We start from the raw sequence: 26,459 nt of genomic DNA, 5'->3' as shown, positions 1-26,459 counted from the left end.
GGCCAACTTGATAGATAAGAAGATAATGGGTTTCCCTGATGATCCAGTGGCTAAGAATCCACCTTGCAGTGCATGGGACACCAGTTTGATCCCTGATCCAGGACGATCCCACGTGCCACAAAGCAGCTAAGCCCATGTGCCACAACTACTGAGCCTGAGCTCCGGAGCCTGAGAGTGGCAATTGTTGAGCCCACGTGCAGCAACTACGGAAACCTGTGTGCCCTAGAGTCTGTGCTCCCCCACTAAAGAAGACACTGCGATGAGATGTCCATGTACCACCATTAGAGAAAGCCTGCACACAGCAATGAAGACCCAGCACAGCCAAATTAATTAATTAGATAATTTTAAAAAATAAGAGCGAATGGAAGGCATTGGAAGACAATAACAGAGCCCAACCTGGAGGATAAAGGTTGAAATACAGTCAGATCCTCATTCCTAAAGTGAGACGCCCAGGAAAGTTCCCCAATTCTGATCAAATATTGATATTTCCTTTTCAATTTTCTTCAACACCATCTACTAAGACAAGCAATTAGGACAAAAGCAGGTTTGGGGTGGGGAAGACTGATTAGGGCACCTACTGCACAAAACCAGTTGGGCCCTGCAGCATGGGTGGGAATTGAGGGAAAGGGACATTCAATGGGGGAAAACAGGCGCGCACAGGGCACAGAGGTAATGCAAGCTGGAGACTTGCACAGGAGACTCTGGGAGGCCGGTTTAACTGACTAGAGATGGGTGTGTTGGAAAAGAGGTGGAGAGAAGTCTGAGGATGGAAGATCTGGGGATGGGAGGGATGCCCCATGGGCTGGATATCAGGCAGGGGAATTTGCACTTTATTCAATAGGCAGTAGGGAACCATGCAAGTTGCTGTGTTCAAAAGGTACAACCCTTCATGGTTGTTCCAGTGCTGAGTCATGCAAAGCCATTCCCATCTGGAAGGCTACAAACACGCACAGGAACACATGCCCCCTCCAACGCAGAGCCAGTTCCCTATCAGAAACCTTTATGCACCAAGAAATACTCTCAAGTGTCACTGCCCTCCGCAGACACACGTACAGTGGAAGTGCAGATACACACTCAAGCTCATGGACACATTTCATTTGACAGAGACCTAGTCACTCTGTCCACACACAGGCATACAATCCTACACACAAACACACACACACACACGTCACAGTCACTCAGGTGTACAACTGCCGCAGTCCACAGAGGCACAATGCTCCCACACTCCTACACTTCCTACAAGAAGCCCTGGCAACAGCTGAGGGCACAAGACATTTAGCTCCAGAAGCTGCTGCTGTAAAACCCAGGCTTGGGGCTGTGGACCCCACAGGACAAGAACCGGGGAGCAGCAGCTTCACCATGCACAGGACTCCTGGGGCCCCCCGAGTTAGAGGTGGCACCAACCACCCTTTCCCAGTCAAATTGGCCCCAGAGAGGAAGGAAAACAAGCCCCAGAGCCGAGCTGCCTCTCGCCCCAGGGATGGGGGCCAGGGGAAGGGTGTTTTCTCTGGGAGAAGCTAAGGTACTCCCAAGGCCCCAAAACTCGTAAGTGTGGCCAATAACTCCCTCCCCAGACCCTTCGGCATCGGGCTACACCTGGTCCCCGCAGCTGCTCCTCCTGCAATGTGGAGAAGCCAGAGGGTGCAACTGGGGCAAGGGGCCAGGCTGGAGAGCATGCGCCTCTGTCCTCTTGAGGTTGGCTGGGGGCATGAGCTGTTCATGTGACTGTGAGAGCAGGTGCTGTTGGTGTGAGACTGAGACTGTGCGTTACCCTTGCTGCCCCACCATGTCATCACTGGGGGAGGGGAAGCGGTGTGTAGGTGGATATGCCCCTCTAGGGGGGCACATCTCTGCTGTTCCCAGCAGGAGACTTGAGTGGGAAGCTGCGAAGCCCTGGGCCTCTGGGGCTGGAAGCAGAAAATGTGACTGTGTGATGGGGGGGTGACAGGAGGCGTGGACAGACAGTGGTGGAGAACTGACGCAGACCACTCGGTCAGTGAAAGCATGAATGGGCATCGTGGGTCCCGGAGCTGTGTGTGTTCAGGAGCCTCCATGAACAGGAGGCTGTGAATGAGTGTCACCCTCTGGCCTCAGTGCTATTTTGTGATTGAACCAGACCCTCGGTTTATGTTTAGGATGATCTGCATCTACGGATCTCGTGGTTACACTCGTCTCTTACTTAGATGTCTGTGTCCACATTTCTGTACATGATCTGTCATGCCTGTGTGTTTGCAGAACATAACTAGAGGCCGAACATGCCTGCATCAGTGTGTTTGTAATTATAGATGAATGTTTCTGCCAACAGCTCAGTGTATTTGAATGTTTATTGAGATCCATTTAAACTCAGGTTAGAGGGCTTCCCAGGTGGTACTAGTGGTAAAGAACCCGCCTGCCAATGCAGGAGTCATAAGAGGCATGGATTCTATCCCTGGGTCGGGAAGATCCCCTGGAGGAGGACATAGCAACCCACTCCAGTATTCTTGCCTGGAGAATCCCATGGACAGAGGAGCCTGGCAGACTACAGTCCATGGGGTCGCAAAGAGTTGGAAACAACTGAAGCGACTTAGCACACAAGCATGCATAGCTCAGCCTACCTTCACAGAATACCTGGGAAGAATAGACTGGGTAGCTTAAACTTGGGTCAGTTCCCAAGTTTAAGTAGTTCCAGTTCCGAAAAAGCCATTTCATAAGCAGGCTTCCCCTCTCCATCCTTACCACTCACCCTGATCCTCTTACCTTCCTGGAAAGTGGGACATAATTGAGAGGGGGAAAAAAAACACAACAACATTCTCCAGGGATCCAAAGCCAAAAGATTCTTCTTATTCAGTGGAGGAGAAAAAGGAAGACAATAGGGTAGGGAGGGTCTTTATTTTCTTTTAATGGATAAGGATGCAGAGCTGGTCTCAACATAGTCTTCAGGAAACCTGTCCTAAAACCCCTCTCCTTTTAAGACCCTTCTTGGAAAATCATCCAAGATTTCTGCAGTGAGATTCAGACAGGAAAAAAATGGAAGCATTGAAATGTCTCTGTCCTAAGAGTCAAGTCTCTGCATCTGATAGGTGTATCCACCTGTCTGCACGAGTTTCCCATAAAGGGCTGTGCATTTTCTTGATGCTGTATGTGTTTGATTTCATGGGAAGAGTTTTCCAGGAATACTGGGAATCATTTAGATTCTTTGGTTCTTTTTTTGGCAAGTCTCATATTTTCTTTATTCTTTTCTCACTCTTTATTAAAAGTGTAGAGACTCGAGTTCAGTCCCTGGGTGGGGAAGATCCTGTGGAGAAGGGAATGGCAACCCACTCCAATATTCTTGCCTGGAGAATCCCATGGACTGAGAAGACTGGCGGGCTACAGTCCACAAGGTCGCAAAGAGTCAGACACGACTGAAATGACGCAGCAGCAGCAGCAACATCATCAGATCCTTACATCCCTGCCCTTGGGAGGGATGGTTCTTGTTTTGATCCTTAGTGCTCTGAAACATCATGTTTGCATTCAAGTGCTATCGATTTATATTCATTTCAATACATATGTGCCCTTCATGTTTGGAATTTTATTTCTTACATAAGTTCCTCACTTCCATCTTGGTTTTCTTGTCCACTCTGACTTTCCCCAAAATAAATAGCCATTGGTCAAATCTCTCCCTGATTTTGATCCTCTCTCTCATCTTTCCTTTTGTGTTTCTTCCTTCTTTGGTCCACATCCTGGGCAACATTTTTGTTCTGTTTTTGCTGCAAATCACAACGTATTCAAGTTGGAAGCAGCTTTCAAGTTCACCTGATTCAGCTCCCTTACTCTACAGATGGGGAACCTAAGACCTGGAGAGGAGGGAAATTGCCCACAGTCATATCTATGTGTATCCACAGGGCCGTCACTGAGGAGATGACTCAGCAATGGAATGAAACCCCTGGGGTTCCTGGTGAAGAAGCAGCCTAGCCATGGACGCTGCCAATGAGTCTTCAGAAGGAAGCCCATTCATCCTACTGGGACTAACAACAAATCCCAGCCAGCAGCGACCTCTTTTCGTGCTCTTCTTGGTCCTCTATGTGGCGGGCATCCTAGGTAATGGACTCATCGTGGCTGCCATCCGAGCCAGTCCAGCCCTTCACACTCCCATGTACTTCCTGCTGGCCCACCTGTCCTTTGCTGACCTCTGCTTTACCTCCGTCATGGTACCTAAGATGCTGGCCAACCTGCTGGCCCACGACCGCTCCATCTCCCTGGCTGGCTGTCTGACCCAGATGTACTTCTTCTTCGCCCTGGGTGTAACTGACAGCTGCCTCCTGGCTGCCATGGCCTATGACCGCTACGTGGCCATCCGGCACCCCCTCCACTATGCCACAAGGATGTCCCGGGCTGTGTGCACAGCCCTGGTGGGGACAGCGTGGCTCGTGTCCCACGTCCACTCCCTCCTGCATATCCTGCTTATGGCCCGCCTGTCCTTCTGTGCCTCCCACCAAGTGCCCCACTTCTTCTGTGACCACCAGCCTCTCTTAAGGCTCTCCTGCTCTGACACCCGGCACATCCAGCTGCTCATCTTCACCGAGGGCGCCGCAGTGGTGGTCACTCCCTTCCTGCTCATCCTCGCCTCCTACGGGTCCATTGCAGCTGCGGTGCTCCGGCTGCCGTCTGCCGCGGGGAGGCTCCGGGCTGTGTCCACCTGTGGCTCCCACCTGGCCATGGTGGGCCTCTTCTACGGGACAGTCATTGCAGTCTACTTCCGGCCCACGTCCCGGTATGAGGCCAAGCAGGGCCGTGTGGCCACCGTCATGTACACCGTGGTCACGCCCATGCTGAACCCGGTCATCTATAGCCTCCGGAACCGTGATGTGCAGGGGGCACTCAGAGCCCTTTTCACTCGGCGAAGGATCTCAGGGGGTGACTCCTGAGGCCTGGACCCCACCAAGGGCGGACTGCATCGCGCATGGTGACACTTGTGACTGCCATCATCAGCTCTGTGCTTTTTCCAAAACCATAATAATGGCGATCCCTTTCTGAGTGCTACCATAGTGCAGGTCCTTGCCTGGCCTGACATTATGCCACAATAACCAGTGAAGCAGACTTTTATGACCCAGTTTCACAGATGAAGAAACTGGGGCTCAGAGTAGGAGATATGACTTTCCCAAGTTTACACCATTTTTAGGTGTCAAAACCTAGGCCCTATCAGCAATACCATGCCCTCTTCTAACAGTCACTTCCAGGCATTTAGAGGGTGCATTCTACCGTTTTTTGTTGTATTTGGGCTTAAAGCTATATGGAAGGCTGTGCCACCCAGATCTTGCTTGGGGGTAGAGAGGGGAATTGGGACTTTGTTTTCCATCACATCATCATGTTTTCTCAAAAAACTGACTTCTTCTCATCTGTCTGGGACAGAGGCTAAAATTCACAGACCCATGTGTCAAGGGCTGACCTCACCCAGTAAACCCAGTTTGGCACAGAGGAAGTACTCTGGGCATCTGAAGATGAATAAATGAGTGTATTTTTTATGTTTATGAGCACTTAGAAGCTGTCCATTTTTCTTACCCTTTGTTCTTGTACTTGTTTGCTACGATCCTGCCTGTTCAGCTCCCCCTGGCATTCTGTAGTAGAAGGCAGTAGGCATGCAGTGAAAATAGATAAATTAACTTAAGCAAGACAGAGAAGGGACAGGGTAGGCATTGGTGCAGATGGAAGAGGTATTTTTTTTAAGTTTTTATCACATGTCAGCACTACACACATCTTTTTTACAATTCTAGGGGGGGTTTATTTTCTTCCCTTGCTTTGGCTGTGCTGGGTCTTTGCTGCTGCATGCTGGCTCCCTCTAATTGTGGTGAGCAGGGGCTCTTGCTCGCTGCAGAGCTCTGGCTTCTCACTGCAGTGGCTTCTCTTGCTTAGGAGCACAGGCTCTGGAGCACGGGCTTAGTAGCTGTGTCACACAGGCTTAGTTGATCATTGACATGTGGGATCTTTCTGGACCAGGGATCGAACCGGTGTCCCCTGCATTGGCAGGATTCTTAACCAGGGAAGTCCAAGCATGCGTATTTTTATTGCCACTTTACAGATGAGGAAATGGAGGCTCAAAGACAGTGAGTTAGTCCGTAGCACAGTCAGAGCAAGCACTTCTGCTGCTCAAACCCTTCAGGTGCATTTTAACTGGGTCCCATAGAACCCAGATCCCGAGTTCGGCGGCCTCAGTGAAAGAACTTGCAGGCTACAGCAGTCCTAGGGCTGGATTATCCACGGGCCCTTCCAGTTCCCACTAATGAGTCGGCCACCACCTGATCTTAGAACTGCTATCCTATGCCATTTTATATCTAAAAGAAAACTTAAAGGTCTCTGGACCACTGGCACCTCAAACCACAACTCTTTTTTTTTTTCAATGAAATCTTACCCAGAAACATACTGTCTAAAATGAAGGGGAGAAGCAGAAGTAAGGGTCAGAGGGACCCTCTAGGGGGCCCTTCTTCTCAGCCTCCCCAGTGCATCTTCCTCACGGCCCTGAGGGGCCCCTGATCCATTCTAAACCCTTACTTTGATAAGCTGGGAAACTGAGTGTTTAAGGGACCTGCCCGGGTCACACAGAGTCAGTGGTGGCCTTCAGCCTTCCTGCTTAGCCCCCCAGCACCCCGTCACTTGGCCCTGCAGCGACACGAGACCACCCTCATGTCCACCTGACCCACCGTCCTCCCACCCCCACCCCGAGGCCCACGTGGATGCCATATCTTTGCTCCTCTATCAATAGCCCCACAGCTGCTTCCCCCTCACTCGTCTCTGAAATCTCAGAAAAATACTGGTGGTGATGCTCATCACCCAGTCCACACCTGTACCATCAGCCCCACCCTATGACATAAGGTATGCCATCTGCTGGCCATCAGGGGCTCACGGAGTTCTGCCAGTGTCTCGAGAGCCTGGCACAGAGATATACACGTGCTCTGCTGTCATCTCGTCTGGCCTCTCATCTCTTTCTTTCAGCATAAGGGGAGTGGGGCCCTATGGGGCTCAAGGGATCATCGATGCTTTTTCTGGGCCACCAGCCTTGATCTGGTCATCCTGCTCAGCCTCCCAAAGAGGCCCCACCCCTGGACGAGTGATCCCCACCGCCCACGTTGTAGCACAGCCCAGTTTCTGACCTTGGTCTCTGACCAAGACATGACATCTCTGCCCCAGCGTGATCAGCTCCTTCTCCAGGATGACCATAACCAGTGTCAAAAGTGCTTTCAGGTCTAATGAGAGCCCAGGGAGAAACCCCCACTAAGCGTGTAGGAAAACTGAGGCTCAGAGAAGAGAGGAGGCTTCTCCTGGTTGGCTCCACCAGCCTATTTTAGTCCCAGTGCTCCTAACTCCGTTTCAGGCTCTTTCAACCACACCACAAACCACCACTCAATTCAAGTTAATAAATACTTATTGACCATCTTCTGTGACAGGTGCTGGGCTGGATGATGCCTGATCTACTTCCAGACCCCCAGTAAGATGGGCAAGAGAGGGGATGGGGGGCACGTCAGTGGCCTCAGTCAATAGGCCTATGGGTCCCTGGGCCCCATTCCCATCCCACCCCCCACCTAGATCAGGTTTCTTGTTTTACTTCAGGAAGCCCTAAAAGATGATATTGACTGGGAGATAAGAGTATGAAACTTTCCACCATCCCCAACCAAGAAAAGCCACTGAGTTCAAAAATTCACCGAAGAATTCTCCCTGAAAAAGAATTCATCTTTTTCACATGAACTACAAAGAACAGTTTTTTAACACCAGAAGCAAACAAGCCTATGCAAATTGACTCACTTCCAAGCAGTTCCCTTGGAAGAGATGGTACCCAGGGAAGCTGCTTCAGCTTCATGGGTTTGCAGTCACCCCTCAGAAGGACTTTGAACTGCTTCTCCTTACCCACTGTATCCCCTGACTCTGTCCTGAAACGACTTCTGACCATTTCAGAATCAATCTAGCTCACCCTCCTAGCATGGGTTTTCCCTGATGGCTCAGATGGTAAAGAACTTGCATGCAGTGCAGGAGACCCAGATTTGATTCCTGAGTCAGAAAGATTGCCTGGAGAAGGGAATGTCTACCCACTCCAGTATTCTTACCTGGAGAATTCCATAGATAGAGATACAGTCCTTGACGATTGAGCGACTTTCACCCTCCTAGCATCGATATTACTAACCCCTCATTTTATGCCAATACTAGGTAGTGCTAGGAACCACATCATCCAGAAAAAATAAACAATTGCATTTCAAGAAAGGAATTGAGTCTGCCTCTCTTCCAGTGCAGGCTGTCTGCATCATAATGTAAGGCCGCCTTCGTTTCAAAGGTAAAACAACTGGAGAGATCTTAGTTGTGAAAGAGGCTCTGATCATAAATGGCAAATTGATTACTTCTTCTAAGGGACCAAAACAATTTCTATAAGCCAAGTCTTCTTTCATGCAAGGGCAGCCGCAGGGAAAATGCAACTATTAGACTTGAAAAAATAAAAACATGAAGGCTCTTTCTAAATGTGAAAATGACTGCTTTAGAATACAAGGAACGGATCGGTATTTCAAGAAGCTGTTTATCAGCAAGCAGTTTCTCTCACTCTAAACCAGGGATGTTTCCTTCGCGCACCCTTTTCATGTCCCTTATGTGTCTGCCCCGTTCTCTCTTTTCAGTTGCTTGTGTTTCTACTTCCTTCTTCTCTTTGCTTTCTATGCTCTCTGCTTTCTCGGTTATGATCACATACTGGGCAGTAGGACAACAGACAGCACTTGCCTGCACATACTTAATACCAAGCACACAGATTATGATCAAAGCCAGGAGAGACATAGCGGGCACTATGGAAGCATCAAAGAGGGAGCAACGAGTGGAGATAAGGGTGATGTGAGGAGTCTGATGGATCACAGTGGTGATTAACGGCCCCAGTTCACCCAACCCTGAATCCTTGGCCACGTAACTTTGCCCTTCATCTGGGATTTGGGGTTCCGCCATCCAACTTGCTTTGGCCAACAAGATATTAGGAGGCATGACATAGACCTGAAAAGAAGCTCAGATATTGGGGTTTTTCTCTTGTGTTTTTCTCTTTGCCATGAGAAGGACATGCCCAGCTAGCCCACTGGCCCCCAGCAGAGAATGAAAGACCCACAGAGCAGAGTTTTTCCAGTCCTCAAGGCGATCCAGGAAGACCAGTGCAGAGCAGAGCCTCCAGCTGACCTGCAGACACAAGAACAAAAACCCAGGCTGTCTCATTGCCACCAGAGTGAAAATATTTTTAAAATTAATTTTTATTGCAGTATAGTTGCTTTACAATGTTGTGTTAGTTTCTTCTGTACAGCAAAGTGAATCAGCTGTATGTGTATATATATATATCTCCTCTCTTTTTTGGATTCCTTTCTCATTTAGGTCATCACAGAGCACTGAGTAGAGTTCCTTGTGCTATACGGTAGGTTCTCATTAGTTATCTATTTTATACATAGTATCAGCGGTGTATATACATCAATCCCAATCTCCCAATTCATTCCCCCACTTCCCCTTTCCCCCTTGGTATCCGTACGTTTGTTCTCTACGTCCGTGTCTCTGTTTCTCTTTTTTAATTATTATTTAAATCTTATGTATTTTTTGGCTGTGCTGGATCTTTATTGCTGCGTGGGCTTTTCTCTAGTTGCAGCGAGCAGGAGCTACTCTCTAGTTGCGGCGCGTGGGCTTCTTACTGCAGTGGCTTTCCTTGCTGCTGCGCACGGGCTCGAGAGTACTCAGGCTTTAGCAGTTGCGGTTCCCAGGCTCTAGAGCCCAAGCTCAATGGTTGGGTACACAGCTTAGTTGCTCCATGGTATCGTTGAATCTTCCCAGATCAGGGATTGAACCTGTGTCTCCAGAACTGGCAGGCAGATTCTTTACCATTGAGTCACCAGGGAAGCCCTGTGTCTCTAACTCTGCTTTGCAAATAAGATCATCTATACTGTTTTTCTGGACTTCCCTGGTGGCTCAGACGGTAAAGCATCTGTCTAGAATGCGGGAGACCCGGGTTCAATCCCTGGGTTGGGAAGATCGCCTGGAGAAGGAAATGGCAATCCACTCTAGTACTATTGCCTGGAAAATCCCATGGACAGAGGAGCCTGGTACACTACAGTCCATGGGGTTGCAAAGAGTCAGACACGACTGAGCGACTTCACTTCATACCATTTTTCTAGATCACACATGCATTTATTAATATCTGATAATTGTTTTCTCTTTCTGACTTACTTCACTCTGTATGTTGGTCTCTAGGTCCATCCACATCTCCACAAATGACCCAATTTCATTCCTTTTTATGGCTGAGTAATATTGCATTGTGTATGTGTACCACATCTTCTTTGTCCATTGCTCTGTGGATGGATATTTAGGTTGCTTCAGGAATGAAAACATGAAGCCACCGAGTTTTGGGGGTGACGTGCTACACAGTAACAGCAAGTTGATGCTCCCATAACTGTTTTCTGATACTTGTCTTTGTCTCCAGCGGAGCACATCCTGGCCCCTTCAATGTCCTAAGGACTGAGCTTCCAGTGAATGCTTGCTTTCTCTCTTTGCTTTAGGGAATTTACATTCTTGTTCTGAGCACATCTCTGGCCCCCACCATCTCTGCCAATCTAACCAGGATTCTTTGAGGGAATGAGTTATGTCATTGGGGAGGAGCTCCTGGAAGTAAAAGCCATGGCCCCCACTTCTAGATCTCACAACCAGATCCATTTTCTCTTTGTAGAGAGTCAGGGTCATCTCTTGGTTGCCTTTTTCAGGGACTCCGTAATCAAGCTCAGATTCAGTCTACAGTGAAACATTTTCAGCTCTCCCTTATGGGAAGGGAAATTGAAATTGGCAAAGGTTGGAAAGATGAAATGAGCAAAACTGATCAAGTCAGCCAATTTGGCAAGTAGCTGGACCCGACACATATACAGACACCACCCCTTCCTCTCTCCAGGGACCACAGGACAACTGAGAGCTGGTGAAATCATGACCATCACCACACATATCATGAAATCAAGTAACCACAGACCTCGGAAACCACAACGACAAGCTAGGAGGTTGAGTAAACACAGGCCAGATTTGGTGCTGGTGGGTTTGCACTCATCCTCATTTTTTGAGGATCACTTGATCCTCATAAAACCTTTGTGCAGCACACATTATGATTTAACAGATGAGGAAATTGCAGCTCAGGGGAGTAACTTACCCAAGGCTCCAAACTAGAAAGTGGTGGAATCAGTATTTGAGCACAGATCTGTCTCTAGGCTGAAATGAGGACTAGCAAAACCCCTCAGCTGCTTCTTATCCAAATCTACTGACCATGCATCAGAATCACATGGCCTACTTATTAAAATGCATATACTACTCTCCACCCTCAAACTTTCTGCAGCAGCAGGGCCTGCACTGTGAATAACCATCCTATGTGATTTTGAGGCAGATGGTCTTTGGGGCATATCGATAAGATCACTGACCTAAATCATATAAAACGAGATTGCCAGGACTTCCCCTAGAGGTTCAGTGGTTAAGAATCCGCCTTCCAATGCAGCAGACAAGGGTTCGATCCCTGGTCAGGGGTCTAAGATCCCACCTTCCGCAGGGCAGCTAAGCCTTTGCGCCACAACTTCAGAGCCCACGCTCTGGAGCCCATACGTCGCAACTAGAGAGATGCCCTCATGCCACAACAAAGAGCCAGTGCAGCCAAAAATAAATTTAAATTAAAAAAAAAATTAAAACTCTGAGCTGGTTGGGAAGTGTTCAGAGGTGACTCGAAGGCTGAAGGAAATATACAACTCTGGAAATAATGGACAATTATGAGGAACACTGGACAGAGGAGGTTCCTGTGATTCTGTTGGAGGACATGGATGGAACAAAAAGTGCCCACGAAACTGAGAAGGCATCTTGAGACCAAAAAACGAGGCAGGCAGTTCCAAATAATCAACAAATGAGTTTACTGTAGGGTAACTTACTGGTGTGATTGGCAGAAAAGGATCCAGAAGCATTCCAAGCTGAACCCTGCACCATAGAGGGGGCATTGGGACAATTTTATAGTTAACTTAGAGCATGGGAGCCCTGGAGGAGGGCATGGCAGCCTGCTCCAGTATTCTTGCCTAGAGAATCCCCATGGGCAGAGGAGCCTAATCCATGGGGTTGCAGAGTCAGACATGACTGAGTGACTAAGCACATAGGTCATGGGAGCAGGTACTGGGAAATAGGACATGCATTTCTAGGATTTATGAATGAGTAACCAGCTTCATAGGTCCTGGGAACTTGACAAGAAAGGTTTTCATCATTGTTTGGGGATTAACAGAGCACAGAGGCTACCTGGTCCTAATGATTATGAAATAATATCTATTACATACAAAGCCCTTGACAACAGAGAAGTGATTCACTGAACAATCGAGTCCTGGGTAGGGTCAGTGGAAGGGTAGGAGAAACTGTAAGGGTCCAAGCCTCCCAGGCTTCTCCGTCCATGGGATTCTCCAGGCACGAATACTGGAGTGAGTTACCATTTCCTTCTCCAGGGGATCTTCCCAACCCAGGGATCGAACCCAGGTCTCCCACACTGGAGGCAGACGGTTTAACCTCTGAGCCACCAGGGAAGCCCTTGGTTATGCTAATAACAGCCATATACTTGCCAACTTTCCTTTGAAATAAGTCTGAGGAATCCTATTTCTCTCTTCTTTATTGAATTTGTAGAAATCACGGGAATCAGTGTCTTAGTTTTGGCTGCTGCTGCTAAGTCACTTCAGTCGTGTCCGACTCTGTGCGACCCCATAGACAGCAGCCCACCAGGCTCCCCCATCCCTGGGATTCTCCAGGCAAGAATACTAGTTTTGGCTACTATAACAAAATACCATAGAGTGGGTGACTTAAATAGTAGACATTTATTTCTTACTGTTTTGAAGGCTGGAAGTCCAAGGTCAAGGTTCCATCGGGTTTGGTTTCTGGTGAAAGCTCTCTTCCTATAAGGACACCAGTCCTCTCAGATTAGGGCCCCATCCTTATGACCTCATTCAACCTTGTTTACTTCCTGTAGTCTCCAGCTATAGTCACATGGGATGGCGGGGACGGCAGGGCAGGTAGGGGGTTTGGTTAGGACTTCAACATACTAATTTGGGGTGGACATAATTCAGCCCATAATACCAATCACTGGACAGGCATCCCTCATCTCTTTCCAGAAGTCTTTTTGGGTCAACATTATTAGAGTGTACTAAGATCCTGACTCCTGAACTCCAAGTTCTGGGTTTAAGCCCTGACTTTACTAGATGATTGACTTTGCACAAATTGCTTAACTATAAAATGAGAATGATACTATCTCCCTGGGGTTGTTATGAGAATTATCTAAGTGCTTAGCACAATGATCTGGCACAAAGTAAGTAAAAAACGCATGCTGGTAACTCTCATTGCTACAGGCAGGGGAGGCAGAGACAAGAAGTCATGGGGTTTGTGATCTGGATATGAAGGCTGTCCCCTGAGCTCAGGTGCTTGGGACTCCAGACTTGGGGCTGGCAGGAACCCACTGCTCCCTCTTCTCTCCCTGGCCAGACTTTCCCTCAGCCTTCACTGACCATAAGGTGAAAGTTAAGTGTCTGTATGTTTATTCCTGAAACAATATTTGTTTTCTTTGTTACTAATTAATAAATCATGTGAATGTAATACTTTCTGATTCTCTTTCCTAAAAACAAATTCTGTAAAATGATTCACGGAGTCCCTTGGTGACCTGGCGGTTAGGATTCCCGGTTTTCACTGCTACAGTCCAGGCTCAGTCCCTGGTGGGGAAACAGAGATTCCGCAAGCTGCTCAGCCTGCCCCACCTCCAAAATAAAGAAAGAAAATAAAATGATTCGTGTATGGTGCCAGACATCTCCCACATCAGCTAATCCAAAGTCTGTGCTCTTCTAATTTAACAGGAAAACAAAAAACTATTTGTTCCCTCTCCTCTGCTGCCACCGTGTGATCTTATTGGATTATAACCAGTATTTCTACAGGCTTTGGCAGGGCTGAGGGCTTGATCTGAACTTATCTGGGTCTCCATGAGCACAAGTAGTATATCTCTGATTCAAAATATATAACATGTCTGCACTAAAAGTTATATAACATATAGTCTTCTAGCCTACTGTGGTGAATTCCAGCCTATTCCAGCCTTGGGGATTTTCCCCACTTAAGTAGTAACCACTTATGTCATCTCAGACCAGACAACAGAAATGATGAGACACAGTCCCTGTCCCCAGAGGCTTCATAGTCTAATGTGTAAACAAATACTCAGGCAGCTACACACACTGAAGATGCGGTTGTCCTATGGGAAAAGGAGACAAGGTTATTTAAGTCACCAGGACTTTTCACATTTCACAACTTAGGAAAAACTTGACATTGTTCATTAAATTAAACCAAATACAATATGATAGCATGATGGTGACAGTAGATTTCTTAAAAATTCATTGACTCATAAAATCTGAGAGCTCAGCGCATCTTAAAAAAAATCATCTAATGCAACCCCTCATCTTACAAGAGGGGAAACGAGGTCCAGGGAGAGAAAGAGACCTATCTAACAGCACACAGCTGGTCAGGGAGAGGACTGGAGTTCATGCTGACTGTACTCCTGATCGTTGCCACCCAGAGCCAGAACGTGGGTGGCAGTGTGGTCAGGGGTATAACGGGACTTTGGGAAGAAGGACTTTTGGGAGGAAAGGGGGACACCTCAAGGGGTACATTGCTGGTCACAGCCACAGTCCAGATGGAAAGGTTGTTTTTTGTTTTTTATTTGGTTGCTCTAGGTCTTAATTGTGGCATGTGGAATTTTTAGTTGCGGCATGTGGGATCTAGTTTCCTGACCAGGTCCTCTGCATTGGGAGCACGGAGTCTTAGCCAATGGACCACCAGGGAATTCCCCAGAGAGGAAAGGTTCTGACATGAAACACAGGTAGGCCTGGAAGACCCAGCTCTCCACCCAGCTTCATATCTTTCTCTCACTTCCTAAAATTCTCTACCTGTTTTTCCTCCTCCAACCTATTCTCTCCACTCTCTTTTTTTCTAATTGATCATTTTATTGACATTTGATCATTTCGCTTTCTTTGCTAAGAAAAAGCATCATGCAAATAGTATACATTTTGGAATGCCACAGACCTGAGTTTAAACCTTGCCCTGCCCTCTAGCTGTGTAACTTTGTTACTTAATTCTGCAAAGTCTTGGTTTCTTCATCTTTGAAATATTACTACTTCTTACCATGAAGTAGTGGTATTGGATGTGGCCTTCAATGAGCCCTTATATTCATTATTAAACACTCAATTCTTACCAAGTGCCAGGCACAGTTGTGGGTGCTGGGGATCATAAAAACAGCACTTATTTGAAGGCTGACTAGGTATTTTATGAATCGACTCATGTTACTCATCCCCACTTCTCAGATGAGGAAACTGAGGTATGGAAGGATTCTGTATCTTGCCCACAAAGCTGTAAATGTCAGCCTAGTTTCAGAGTGAATAGAGGCTATGCCATACATGGGGAAGAAAATAAAGTCCATGCCTTTATGGGATTTTCATTTCAAAGGAAAGTGGAATCTGGAAAACTACTGAGACAGTTTGTAATAGACAAGTATTGGTTTCTCATTCCTTCTCCCAAGTCCATCACCAAAAAGGAGGATCGTGTAAACAAAGAGAAGTGACCTGAATTCTCTATTTCAACTCCTTCCGCCCCTTAGACAGATAAAAAAGGACAGCAGTGAACTCTTGTTTTGACAGCTGCTGTCACTCACCTTAATCAACAAGTTGGTGATCCTTAAACTGAACCACCTGGAGGGCTTGAGAAAAGTGTGCTGGGCCACTCCTAGAATTTCCAATGCAGTTAGTCCAAGGGAGTGCCTGACATTTTGCATTTCTAACAAGTTCCCCAGTGAGGCTGACACTGCAGTTCTGGAATCACACGTGGAAAACAACTGAACAATCCATGAAGCACTGTTGTTCCCATTGCCAAGGCGAGGAAATTGAGTTTCAAGAAGGCTAGGTGCCTCACCAGAAGTTCCACCACCAGTGAGAAACAGACAGGATTTGATCTGTCTGGCTCCAAAGCCTGTGCTGTTTGCACTTCCCCTAGAATAGGATTTCCCCATTCTGTCTACTCACTTTATCCCAGAATTTCTGTTCTTGAAAGGCAAAGTCAAGGTGCTCGGAGAGCATGTTTTCATTTCCAATGAGAACGGTAGATGGCTTATAAACGCTTTTAAAATATTTCTATTACCCAATAATTCCTCTTCTAGAAGTCTATACTATGAAAATGATCCAAAATATAGCCCCAAATACAAAGATGCTATGTGTTTTAGCCCAGAGCTAGGAATCTAAATATCCAATATCAAGGAACTGGTTAAATAAAGTATGATCTATCCAAATGATGAAATATTATGAGGCCATTAAAAATTATTTATTTAGAATTTAACACATCAAAGCATCATTTATGATACAATATTAAGTTAAAACATAGAACTAAATTCAATAAACTCTCAACATTATTAAAAATATTGAAAAAGCTGGAAGGACATAAACAAGAACATTGACAACAGCTCTCTCTGTTTCTAATTTCTATACTTCCCAAATACTTTCTACAATAAACTTTTTTTAATTAAAAAAAAAAAAACCAAGCAGTTTCTCTTTCTGATTAACTACAAGAGATACTGTCAAGACCCTATTACAGTTAGTTGATTCCTAAAATGCCAGGGAAAGCAAAACTGAACTTTAAAGCTAACATTTAATTACAGATTATATTTTTCCTGACCCTACAATGTACATAGTTCAAAGTAAAAAAAATAAGAGGAAAAAAACTCAAAAGACAATCATTATCATAAACACAAAGAAAGAAGACCAGAAAGATACCTGTAAAATGATAACAGGGATTATTTTTGGTTGGTGGAATTATAAGGCTTTTTAAATCTCTTTTTAGTTTAGTAACAATTGTTACATTTTCTACAATGAAAATCAATTACTTTTTGAATAAGAAAATCTTTGCTGCTTTCCTTTTCAAGAGGAACTACCTCTTAAAAGGTTATTTTTAAGAGACAACCACCAAGCAAATTACAGCACATCTATAAATGGAATAAACAGCAACTTTAAAATGTTGTAAAAGAGTATTCAGTAACACAGAAAAACACTTGATATATTAACTGACCATACTATAAAACAGTATGTTCAGAATGATCCCACTGTTTTGTTTAACAACAAGCACACAAAATGTCTGTGTATACAAAGAAAACACCTTGGAAGGAAATATCTCAAAATATTAATAGTGTTTTATCCTAGGTAGTAAGATTAGAGATTATTCTCTTTTTTTTTTTGCTTCTGTATTTTGGTAAATTTTCATTTCTTGAATATTGGTTACTTTTCCAATATTAAAAAATAATTAACAAAAGCTACATTAAACAACAAAAAAATTTTTACCTTGTTAAATAAAAAATAGAATAGGTGAGTAGGGGTATCTTATTCAAAGATCTTTCTTTACAAAGGCTTCCCAGCTCCATCCAAGCTCTAACTTTTAAGTCAAGCTGGTGTTCCAGCATCAAAAGGGAAGTTTGTCTCCATCCTTCCTCCTACTGTAGACTTAACAACACTTGAGCAGGACATCGACTCCAGCAGCAAAGGTCACCCCTGTTGATGGGGCAAACATATGTGGTCCAGAACCTTTAAACAAGACCGTAGAGACAACAGGGTCTCAGACTTAAAACGTTTAACTGCTTTCTACGGTGATGCGTCTGATTACACGTGAATATAATATGATCATTGATGAAGGAAACGTAGTATTTATGTTGCAAATAACACACTAACTATAGGATTATACTCCCGGACCTGGCAGAGACCTCTGAGACCATCTGAAGACAATTTCCAGGACACTGTCTTTAGGATGCTATGTAAATATTGACTGGAAACAATAACAGAGATGCCCCGCTAGAGGACCTTAAGTAAACAGTTCAAAAGCCTGGCTTCCTGTTTATACAATGTTAAGTCACTTCATGGCTAACCACAAGGTGATTCAGCACGCTGATCTGATCGGAGAATTTCTTGATCTGATATATCATAAAAGAGACTATGAAGAACAGGGCGGAAAGCCGGAAGATCACACAAAAGAATGAAAATAAACACGCGGACATGTGTCTTCCAGCCCAAACCATGAGAGGTCTATGCCACCGGCCCAGGTGGTCAATCAATTTCCAAATCACTGTCCTCACTGTGACAGGTGGCAGAGTTACGCACAGAGGTCAGCAACAAAACTTCCTTTTCCGGGAGCAATCCAAACTCCTGGAGGAAAGCCTCAAGGTCCACAGCAAAAAAATCTTCCCCCAGCTGGTCAGTGACTCGGACAAAGTTGCCAATCAGTTCGCCCCCCTTGTAGATGAGCAGGGCAGGGAGGGCATTCCTGGTGAAGCGGCTGCTGGCCCCGATCACCGAGCTCCTCACCCGGCAGAACTTGACGGCCGGGTACTCTGCTGCGAGGCAGAGCATGCAACCGTTCATGGCTTCGGTCCCCGGGATGCCGTCCTCGTAAATGTGGACCATGATGAGGGTGCTCCTCTGCTCCTTGTCAATCATGTCCAGGAACCCTTCTCCACTGGGGATCTCAAAAACCTGCTTGAACTGGGGCCCTTGGTAGAGCTGCTGCCGCATCTCTTCCATCCTCTGCTTCCGGTACTGCTGCAGGAACTCCTCATCATCCTGGTCCTCGTTCATCACCGCCAAGTCCTTCAGAGTCATCTGCGGGGGGGACCAGCAGTGAGCGTAAGAGACGTAAACCCGACAGCGACACAGGTTACACAAGACGAGTGGGGCGCCACGCGCCACGCTAATAACACTGGCGCGCGCCACGCTAATAACACTGGCGCGCGCCACGCTAATAACACTGGCGATCAGGGGTAGCTCCTGAGCGAGGCCTGGGTGCTTCTAATTACCTTCCCACTGATCTTCTCCTGGAGGTCCTTCTGCTTCTGCTGCTCCTCCTCCTCGTCCAGATGGGACCTGCAGCTCAGGGACAGCTTCTTGATCAGCCTCTCCATCTCCCGGCACTGCTCCTCCCGCTGCTCTGTCTCCAGCTGTTTGAAGCGGCGCCAGTCATTGATCACGCCTTTTGGACCTGAGTTGGGGGTGAATATGGAGGTGACCAAAGATGACCAAGGGATTAGGGGCTGGTGCACATCTGTCCAGAGCTGGCTCCATCAACGGCACAGGGATGCTCACACAGGGCAGCATGGTCCACACACAGGCATGTCCATGGCAGGACGGTGTGTGAGAATTAAAGGGCCACACTAAGACCCAATGTTAGGAGATGAGTGAAATAAATTCAGACTCATCTACTCAAAGGAAAATAAAGCAACTCTTAGAAACAATAAGGTAGCTATAGGTTCCCTTCCATGAAAAGTGTCTAAACATATTCGGTCAAAAAAGAAAAAGTAAAATGCAACACAATATCATGGTATGATCCTCCAATTTTTAGAAAAAGAACTATATGTTCGTGTATAAATATTTACATATATTTGTATATGTGCATGTACATTTGTATGACCTCTATATTTGCATGTAGAAAAAGGGCCAGAAAAATAGGTAAACTGTTAACAGTGGATATGTCTAGGAAGTAAGATCTAAGAAGACTAGTGAGAGAGAACTTTTATTTTTTTTCTTTCCACACTTCCTTATTATCTGACTTTTTATAACAAGATTGTGGCAGGTTATCCTGTTATTCAAACTAACCCCAAACCTCCCAGCCCCCATGCTATATAGCCCTGCCCCTTACCACGTGACTTGTAATACCACCTCTGGGATGAAAACATGTATCCCCAGCCCACTGATGCAGGGTTTGGCCATGTGATTTACTGTGGCCACTGAATTCTGAGCAAAAACTTAACGAGCCATTATATGTCTCCAACAGCCCTCTCTTTCTCTACATGTGGTCAGGAGAACAGTGTGTCCCCAAAGGGGCTGCTCCTTCAGCCTAGTTCCTGGAATGACAGGACATACGAAGCAGAAGCAAGGCTGCTGGTGATCCATACGGGTAGCACGTAACATGACTGAGAAATAAATCTTTGTTGTCACAAGACATGAGACTGGGAGGTCAAGGTTTATTTGTCGTCACAGGAAAAAAAATATAAATATCTGTATGAAGAAAACTTTAAAATGTTGCCAAGAGACACTAAGAAAGACCTGAATAAATGGAAAAGCAACACCAGATTCCTGACCAAGAAAACACAACATCACAAGGGCCTAATTATCCCTAAATTCATCCATATATTTAATGCATTTCTGATGAAAATATGTGATTACACATGTGTGCACGCTCCTTTGGAAAAATAAGAAAGCAGGAGTTAAGAAAATAATGACATAGAAGAGTACTGTATGGGGACCAGGCCTACCAGATACTAAAACATATTATAACAGAATAATTAAAGCAGTGCGGGAGGACTTCCCTGGTGGTCCAGTGGTGAAGAATCCGCCTGCCAAAGCAGGGAATAGGGTTCAGTCCCCGGTCCGGGAGGACTGCACAGACTGTAGAGCAACCAAGCCCGTGTGCCACAAGTACTGAAGCCCATGGGCCCTGGAGCCTGCGCTGCACAACCAGAAAAGCCGCTGCATCGACGAGAAGCCCCTGCGAAGCAACGAAGCCCCAGTGCAGCTATAAACAGATAAGTAATTAAAACATAAAAACAACACTGTGATACCAAAAGACTAATCAGTGGGAGAGACTACCAAGAACAGCCAAAGATGCAAATATAAGCAGAAAGTCAGTACAAGATAGAACTGGCATTCCCAAACAATGGAGAAATGGCCTGTCCTGGTGTCTGAGTGATTCCCTGGGCCCAGCGAAGGGACCAAGTTTCCAGATCCTTGAAGACAAGGGGTAACACCCCAAAATACAGACTTATTTTCCACTCTACCTTCATTGGCCGAGCAGCTGCCAAGAACAAAGGTCGCATCTCCTGATACCTGGCAAACAAATGCAGTATTGCCTCACGAATCAAATGCTTCTCTGAGGTGCCTACCAGTGCCTTCCTGGAGAAGGAAATGGCAACCCACTCCAGTATTCTTGCCTGGAGAATCCCACGGACGGAGGAGCCTGGTGGGCTACAGTCCATGGGGTCGCAAAGAGTCGGACACGACTGAGCGACTTGACTTGACTGACCAGTGTTTTGAGGGAGAAGCTTCGAGAACAAGTTGAGGAGCGGCTGTCCTTCTGTAAGACTGGAGAGATTCCCTGAAAGGATCTGGATGTCATGAAGGAGGGAATGGTTCAGGCAGAGGAAGCGGCTGCCAAGATTACTAGCAAGCTCAAGAAACAGGAGAAGAAACGCTTGAAGAAGGAAAAGAAAAGGCTGGCTGCAATTGCCCTGGCTTCTTCAGAAAAGAGCAGTGCCCTGGAGGAGTGTGAGGAGACAAGTGAAAGAGCAAAAAGAAGAAAAAGCAAAAGTCCCAGGAGGCTCTTCGGGAGAATGGAATGGAAGACCCATCTGTCTCTTTTTCTAAACCCAAGAAAAAGAAATCATTTTCCAAGGAAGAGCTAGTTAGTGGTGATCTTGAAGAGACAACTGGTACTGGAAGTCTTCCCAAGAGGAAGAAATCTTTTCCCAAAGAGGAACCAGTTACTGACCCTGATGAGTCAGAAAACAAGAGGGTCCCCAAGAAAAAGCAGAAATTGTCTTCCAAGGAAGAGCCACTCAGCAGTGGACCTGAAGAGGCTGCTGCCAGCAAGAACAGCGGCTCCAAGAAAAAGAAAAAGCTTTGAAAGCTATCCCAGGAAGTTAGAATGGACATCTTCCTAGTGGGGCATAACTTACAGAGGTATTCCCCATCCCATCCCCTAGAGCCCAATAAAAATAAAAACAAACAAACAAAAAGCAATGGGAAAAGATGGCTTATTCAGTAAGTGATACTGAAATAACTGGGTAGCAATATGAAAAAAATTAAGCTGGAGTCCTACAACTTAACAAAATGAATTCCAAATAAATCAACAGTTAAGTGTTAAACAAACAAACAAACAATCATAAAAATACTTTTTTTAAAAGGCATGGGAGTCTTTTTTAATAATTCTGGAGTGGAGAAAGGTCTTTTACATAAGAAATAAAACTAAGAAACTATAAAATAATGCTCTCAAGCACATAACAATTGAAAAAAAAAACACTTTCTGCCACAAAAAGAACAAAAACCAAGAGACAAACAATAAAATAGAAATATTTGCAACTCAAACCACAAATTAATTTCCTTAATATATAGCTCCCTAAGAAGAAAAAGACCAAGTACCCAGTTTTGAAAATGAGCAAAGGACATGAACGTATCCTTTAAAATTAGAAAAAAAGACTTGTCACTCCCAACCTAGAGGAGTGGACTGGAGGTTCAAGAGGGAGGGGACACATGTATACCTATGGTTGATTCATGTTGATATACAGCAGAAACCAACATAATATTGTAAAGCAACTACCCTCTAATTAAAAATAAATAATTTTTTTTTAAAAAGAGTTGTCACTTCTATAAAGATGAAAACTACAGTGAAGTGCCATTTGCCATCCATCAGGATGGCATCAGGGTATCAAAAAAGTTTGGTAACACAGCAGAAGGTCATGTATATGGGAACTGTCACACTCCTGCTTAAACTACAAACCAGTACTAGCTCAACTGACAGAAATTTGGAAATAATAAAGTGTAAAAGTGTAAATATGCCATAGCTAGGAATTTATACTACCAATATACTCATACCTATGATTTATTGGATATCAAACACCTATTCATTTGAGAAGCTAGACTCAAAACACAGGCCGGGCTATTTGAATCATCAGCACACTGCCATGCATACATGTTAATATTGCGCAGTGCGATGGCTAGAAGCACCATGAAATGGTAACACTGGGTTGTCTCTAGATGTCCGACTGGAATTAGAGAGAAGTGATCATGACACTTCTGATACATATTTAAAGATTATGAGACTTCTGATACATCTTTAATGGACATTTTTTAAACCTATTCCCAGAGCCCAGGATTTCCAGTACCTGTGTTAACTGAGATGCCTTCGCCTGCCAAGTCCGTGTCTGCGGGCATGGAACTGCCAGCCAGGGCACCTCTGCCTCTGTCCTTGTCCTCGTGGTCGCTGTCCTCCTCCTCACTGCTGCTGTAATAGTACTGCAGCTTCTCCCCCAGCAACTTATCATCCAGGGTCGTCATCGTGCCTGGGAGAGGGCGACAACACCAGGCTGTTAGCTGGCTTGAATCAGACAGACATGAATCTGAAGAGTTGGGGCTCACCTGTGCTCAAATCCTACTATTTATAATATCCTAAAAGTGACTGTTTTAATAAGCAGGATCTCAGCAAATCCACACAATGATCCTGTGACAGGGCTTATCATGCTCTTTTTGTAGAAGGTAAAACTGAGGCTCAGATGAGGAAAGTTTCACCGCCGAAAGTTTATAGCAAACAGTTGAGCTGGGCTCAGATCCCAGGGCTTCCTAACTCTGACAGACTGAAGGGGTGGGTCACTGTCTTCTGAACAGTATACACAGTGAACACACAGTATACCCTGAAGTAGGATGGTGGCTTGGAGGAATCTACAGAGTGACTTAAGATGTTTATCTACACATACTTTTTGGTTTACCTACCAAGCAAGACTGCTGGTAATTGAAAAATTGGATAAGAATTCTCAGGAAAAAATCCAAAAAGCAGCACCAAGAGTGGGATGCTGAGGCATTGCTTGTCTAAGCCCATCACTCATTCATCTCTTGCCTTCCACTTCCCTGTGAGGGTTAGAAAGCCCTACCAACATCGGTTAAAAGAGTGGCCCATGACAAGATTTAATAATTCCCAGGTGTTTAAGTTTCCTAAGGTGGCTCCATCGGCAAAGAGACCACCTGCAATGCAGAAGACGCCCATTCCAGATCGCTGGGTCAGGAAGATCCCCTGCAGAAGGAATCGGCAACCCATTCCGGCATTCTTGCCTGGGAAATCCCATGGACTAAGGAGCCTGGTGGGCTGCCGTCTATGGGGTCGCACAGAGTCAGACACGACTGAAGCGACTGAGCAGACTGAGCAAGGAGCCTGGAGTGCCACAATCTATAGGATCGCAAGAGTTGCACACGACTTAGCGACTAAACCACCACACCACCAGTGTTTAAAGGACCATGGTGAGAGCCAAGCTTCTGCATCAGAAGAAGCCTGGGACATCTGGGGAGAAAGGTACAGCTTAGTCCCTTACAGGTCTGCCTAAGGATCTCACCAGGAGGGGCTGTAACTCCAGCATGCCTTCCTTTAAATACTGCAATATCATGCTTTCTAGATTACAGGCATCCACGGCCCTGTTAAGACTCCATAACAAAGTGACTTCTCCCACCGGGCAGGGAGGTCTTGAAAACAAGAGATCGCCAATGCCCAGCACGAGGCCTCTGCACAATTTGCCAAGTTCACAGAGACAGCCCGGATCTGTGGGGAAATCCAGGGACCCGGGCAGCCAGACGAAGTGGGGGAGGAGGTGTGCAGAGTGGCAGGGCTGAGAAAAAACGATGCAGGTACAAAGCCGGGATCGGGGGGCGGTGAGAGAAATGGGACCAAACCTAACTTAAAGAGGCAGAGGGGCCCAGGCGGTGCAAGGTGAAAAGACAAGAGACTGGGCAGGGATGCATTCACGGTGAGGGCGGTGTCTTGGATAGGCGGCGGCAAGGGCAGTGCCAGCGAAGGGGATAGGGAGGAGGCGGGGCCTTTAAGAGGAGGGGCCGAAGGCGGGGCCCGCGGGTCTCACGGAGGAGGCGGGGCCTTTAAGGGGAGGGGGCCGAGGGCGGGGCCCGCGTGCGATCTCACGGAGGAGGCGGGGCCTTTCGGGGGAAGTAGTCGAGGGCGGGGCCCGCAGAAGGGCGGCAGAGAGGCGCGGAACCTCGGGGGGTCCCGAGGAAGGTGGGCCAGCGGAGGGAGCCGGGAAACGGCAAAGACCCTGGGGGTCCAGGGGCCGCGCCACCCGGGCTATCTCGTCCAGGCTTGCCGACCACCTGTACTCTGCCACCTCCCACCTCATACCCTATCCCCGCCGCTTCTTCCCGGCTGACCTCAGTACAGTTCCCCGGCCTCGTTCAGTCCGATCCTTCAGGCTGGCACTTCGGGAAGAAGGGTAGCGCTCGGCTGGAGGAAAAGAAGTGGTTCGGCACCTTGAGCACGAAGAGAAAAGCCGCCTGAGTCCCGACTGCGCGGACCAATGGGGCAGCCTTTCTGCGTCAGCGCGGACACACGTTGCCCAATTGGAAGAAGCGCATCCTGGCCGGCCTAGCGGGAAGCTACGGGTCCTACTTTAGGACAAACTTCTCGACAAAAGTAATGCTCTTCTATTTGCTTTATTTTTGTTTTAATTTGAACGAAAGGCCACGCTAGATATGCCCAGCTTTGCGCAGTAAGAACAATTTCGTTGTCTTTGACGTGTCCGAAAACATTCCACATGTATTTTTATTGATTGTTAATCATATCAGGTCTAGTAAGACAAAAGAAAGGCTTGGACATTAATTTTGCCCAAGAACACACAGCCACTTTGGATTAAAAGAAGAAAGTCAAGTCCGAGACAACTAAACGCAAAGTGAAATCCTGTATTGGATTCCGGAACAGAAAAAGGACTTGAATGAGACAGTGGATGAAATTTGAATAAAGTGTATCAAGAAACAATAGTATTGTTATCAATAGTTCTGATAATTGAGCTACAGTTATGTAAGATGTAAACTTAAGGGAATTCTGGGAGAAGAGTATAGGGGAACTGTACTTTTTGGAAACGTAAAATGATTTCAGATTCTGAGCTCTTATTGAGGCATCGAATACACAACATGAAGTAGCTCCTAGAAAGCTTTGTGTAAATTGAATCATTCGAAATATACTAAAACAGTACACTGTGTAAAATATAGGTAAGTTTTATTTCTCTAAAATTTGAGAGATTCTTTATTTGTGATTCTAAACCACCTGCATTTGTCTGCAAATTTGTATATGCGCATGTTTTTCTGAGCAGCTGTTTGTCCAGGCTATTAAGAGTCAAAACGCCCATCCCCAAATTTAGGAAAAGTTCATATAAAGAGATCCTATGGTAACTTTTTGTATTTTTGTTTGCAGAGTGAATAGTCTTACTGTAATCAGATTTTGTGAACAGCCAACTTAAATATGCTTGTGATCTGCTTTAAGTGACAAGCCAGGAACTTCCCTGGTGGTTCAGTAATTAAGACTCTGCATTCCCAATACAGGGGACCCCTGGTTCCTTCTCTAGTCAGTTAACTAAGATCCCACACTTTGCTTAGTGGCAAAAATACTAATAATAAAAATTTTAAAGTAAGTGACAAGCCAGCACCCAGCAATAGTCTCTATATAGGATAGTCCACCAAAATATTTGTTAAATACTAGATAAATGCTTGGGCTTCCTTCATAGTTCAGTCAGTAAAAAATCTGCCTGCAATGCAGGAGACCCAGGTTTGATTCCTGGGTTGGGAAGATCCCCTAGAGAAGGAAGTGGCAATCCACTCCAGTATTCTTGCTTGGAAAATCCCATGGACAGAGGAGCCTGA

At 46.1% G+C, this 26,459-nt stretch overlaps 2 protein-coding genes across 2 annotated transcripts; one reads left to right on the top strand and one right to left on the bottom strand.

Moving 5' to 3' along the window:
- The first annotated feature begins 3,935 nt into the window (after positions 1–3,935).
- OR1K1 (olfactory receptor family 1 subfamily K member 1) lies at positions 3,936–4,886 on the top strand. Its single transcript, XM_068982011.1, has one exon. The coding sequence runs from the start codon at positions 3,936–3,938 to the stop codon at positions 4,884–4,886; it is 951 nt and encodes a 316-aa protein (XP_068838112.1).
- Positions 4,887–17,977: 13,091 nt separating this feature from the next.
- On the bottom strand, positions 17,978–25,100 carry PDCL (phosducin like). The gene is made up of 4 exons (XM_068977543.1): positions 24,975–25,100; positions 22,937–23,113; positions 18,857–19,038; positions 17,978–18,662 (listed from the first exon to the last, which is right to left on the bottom strand). Exons 2-4 carry the CDS (start codon positions 23,106–23,108, stop codon positions 18,111–18,113), a joined length of 906 nt encoding a protein of 301 aa, XP_068833644.1. The 5' UTR covers positions 23,109–23,113; positions 24,975–25,100; the 3' UTR covers positions 17,978–18,110.
- Between the last annotated feature and the right edge of the window lie 1,359 nt (positions 25,101–26,459).

This window comes from Capricornis sumatraensis, chromosome 1, assembly GCF_032405125.1.
Source record: "Capricornis sumatraensis isolate serow.1 chromosome 1, serow.2, whole genome shotgun sequence".
Classification (NCBI taxonomy): domain Eukaryota; kingdom Metazoa; phylum Chordata; class Mammalia; order Artiodactyla; family Bovidae; genus Capricornis; species Capricornis sumatraensis.
Note: the sequence above shows the minus strand (reverse complement) of the source record. Positions and strands in the feature narration are given on the sequence as shown.

Excerpts from the sequence above, each read along its gene's own strand:
- OR1K1 (XM_068982011.1), top strand. The coding sequence starts at position 3,936 with ATGGACGCTGCCAATGAGTCTTCAGAAGGAAGCCCATTCATCCTACTG.
- PDCL (XM_068977543.1), bottom strand. The coding sequence starts at position 23,108 with ATGACGACCCTGGATGATAAGTTGCTGGGGGAGAAGCTGCAGTACTAT. Across the intron at positions 19,039-22,936 it reads AGGCATCTCAGTTAACACAG|GTCCAAAAGGCGTGATCAAT; the intron begins GTACTGGAAATC and ends CCCCCAACTCAG. Across the intron at positions 18,663-18,856 it reads AGGAGAAGATCAGTGGGAAG|ATGACTCTGAAGGACTTGGC; the intron begins GTAATTAGAAGC and ends TCCCCCCCGCAG.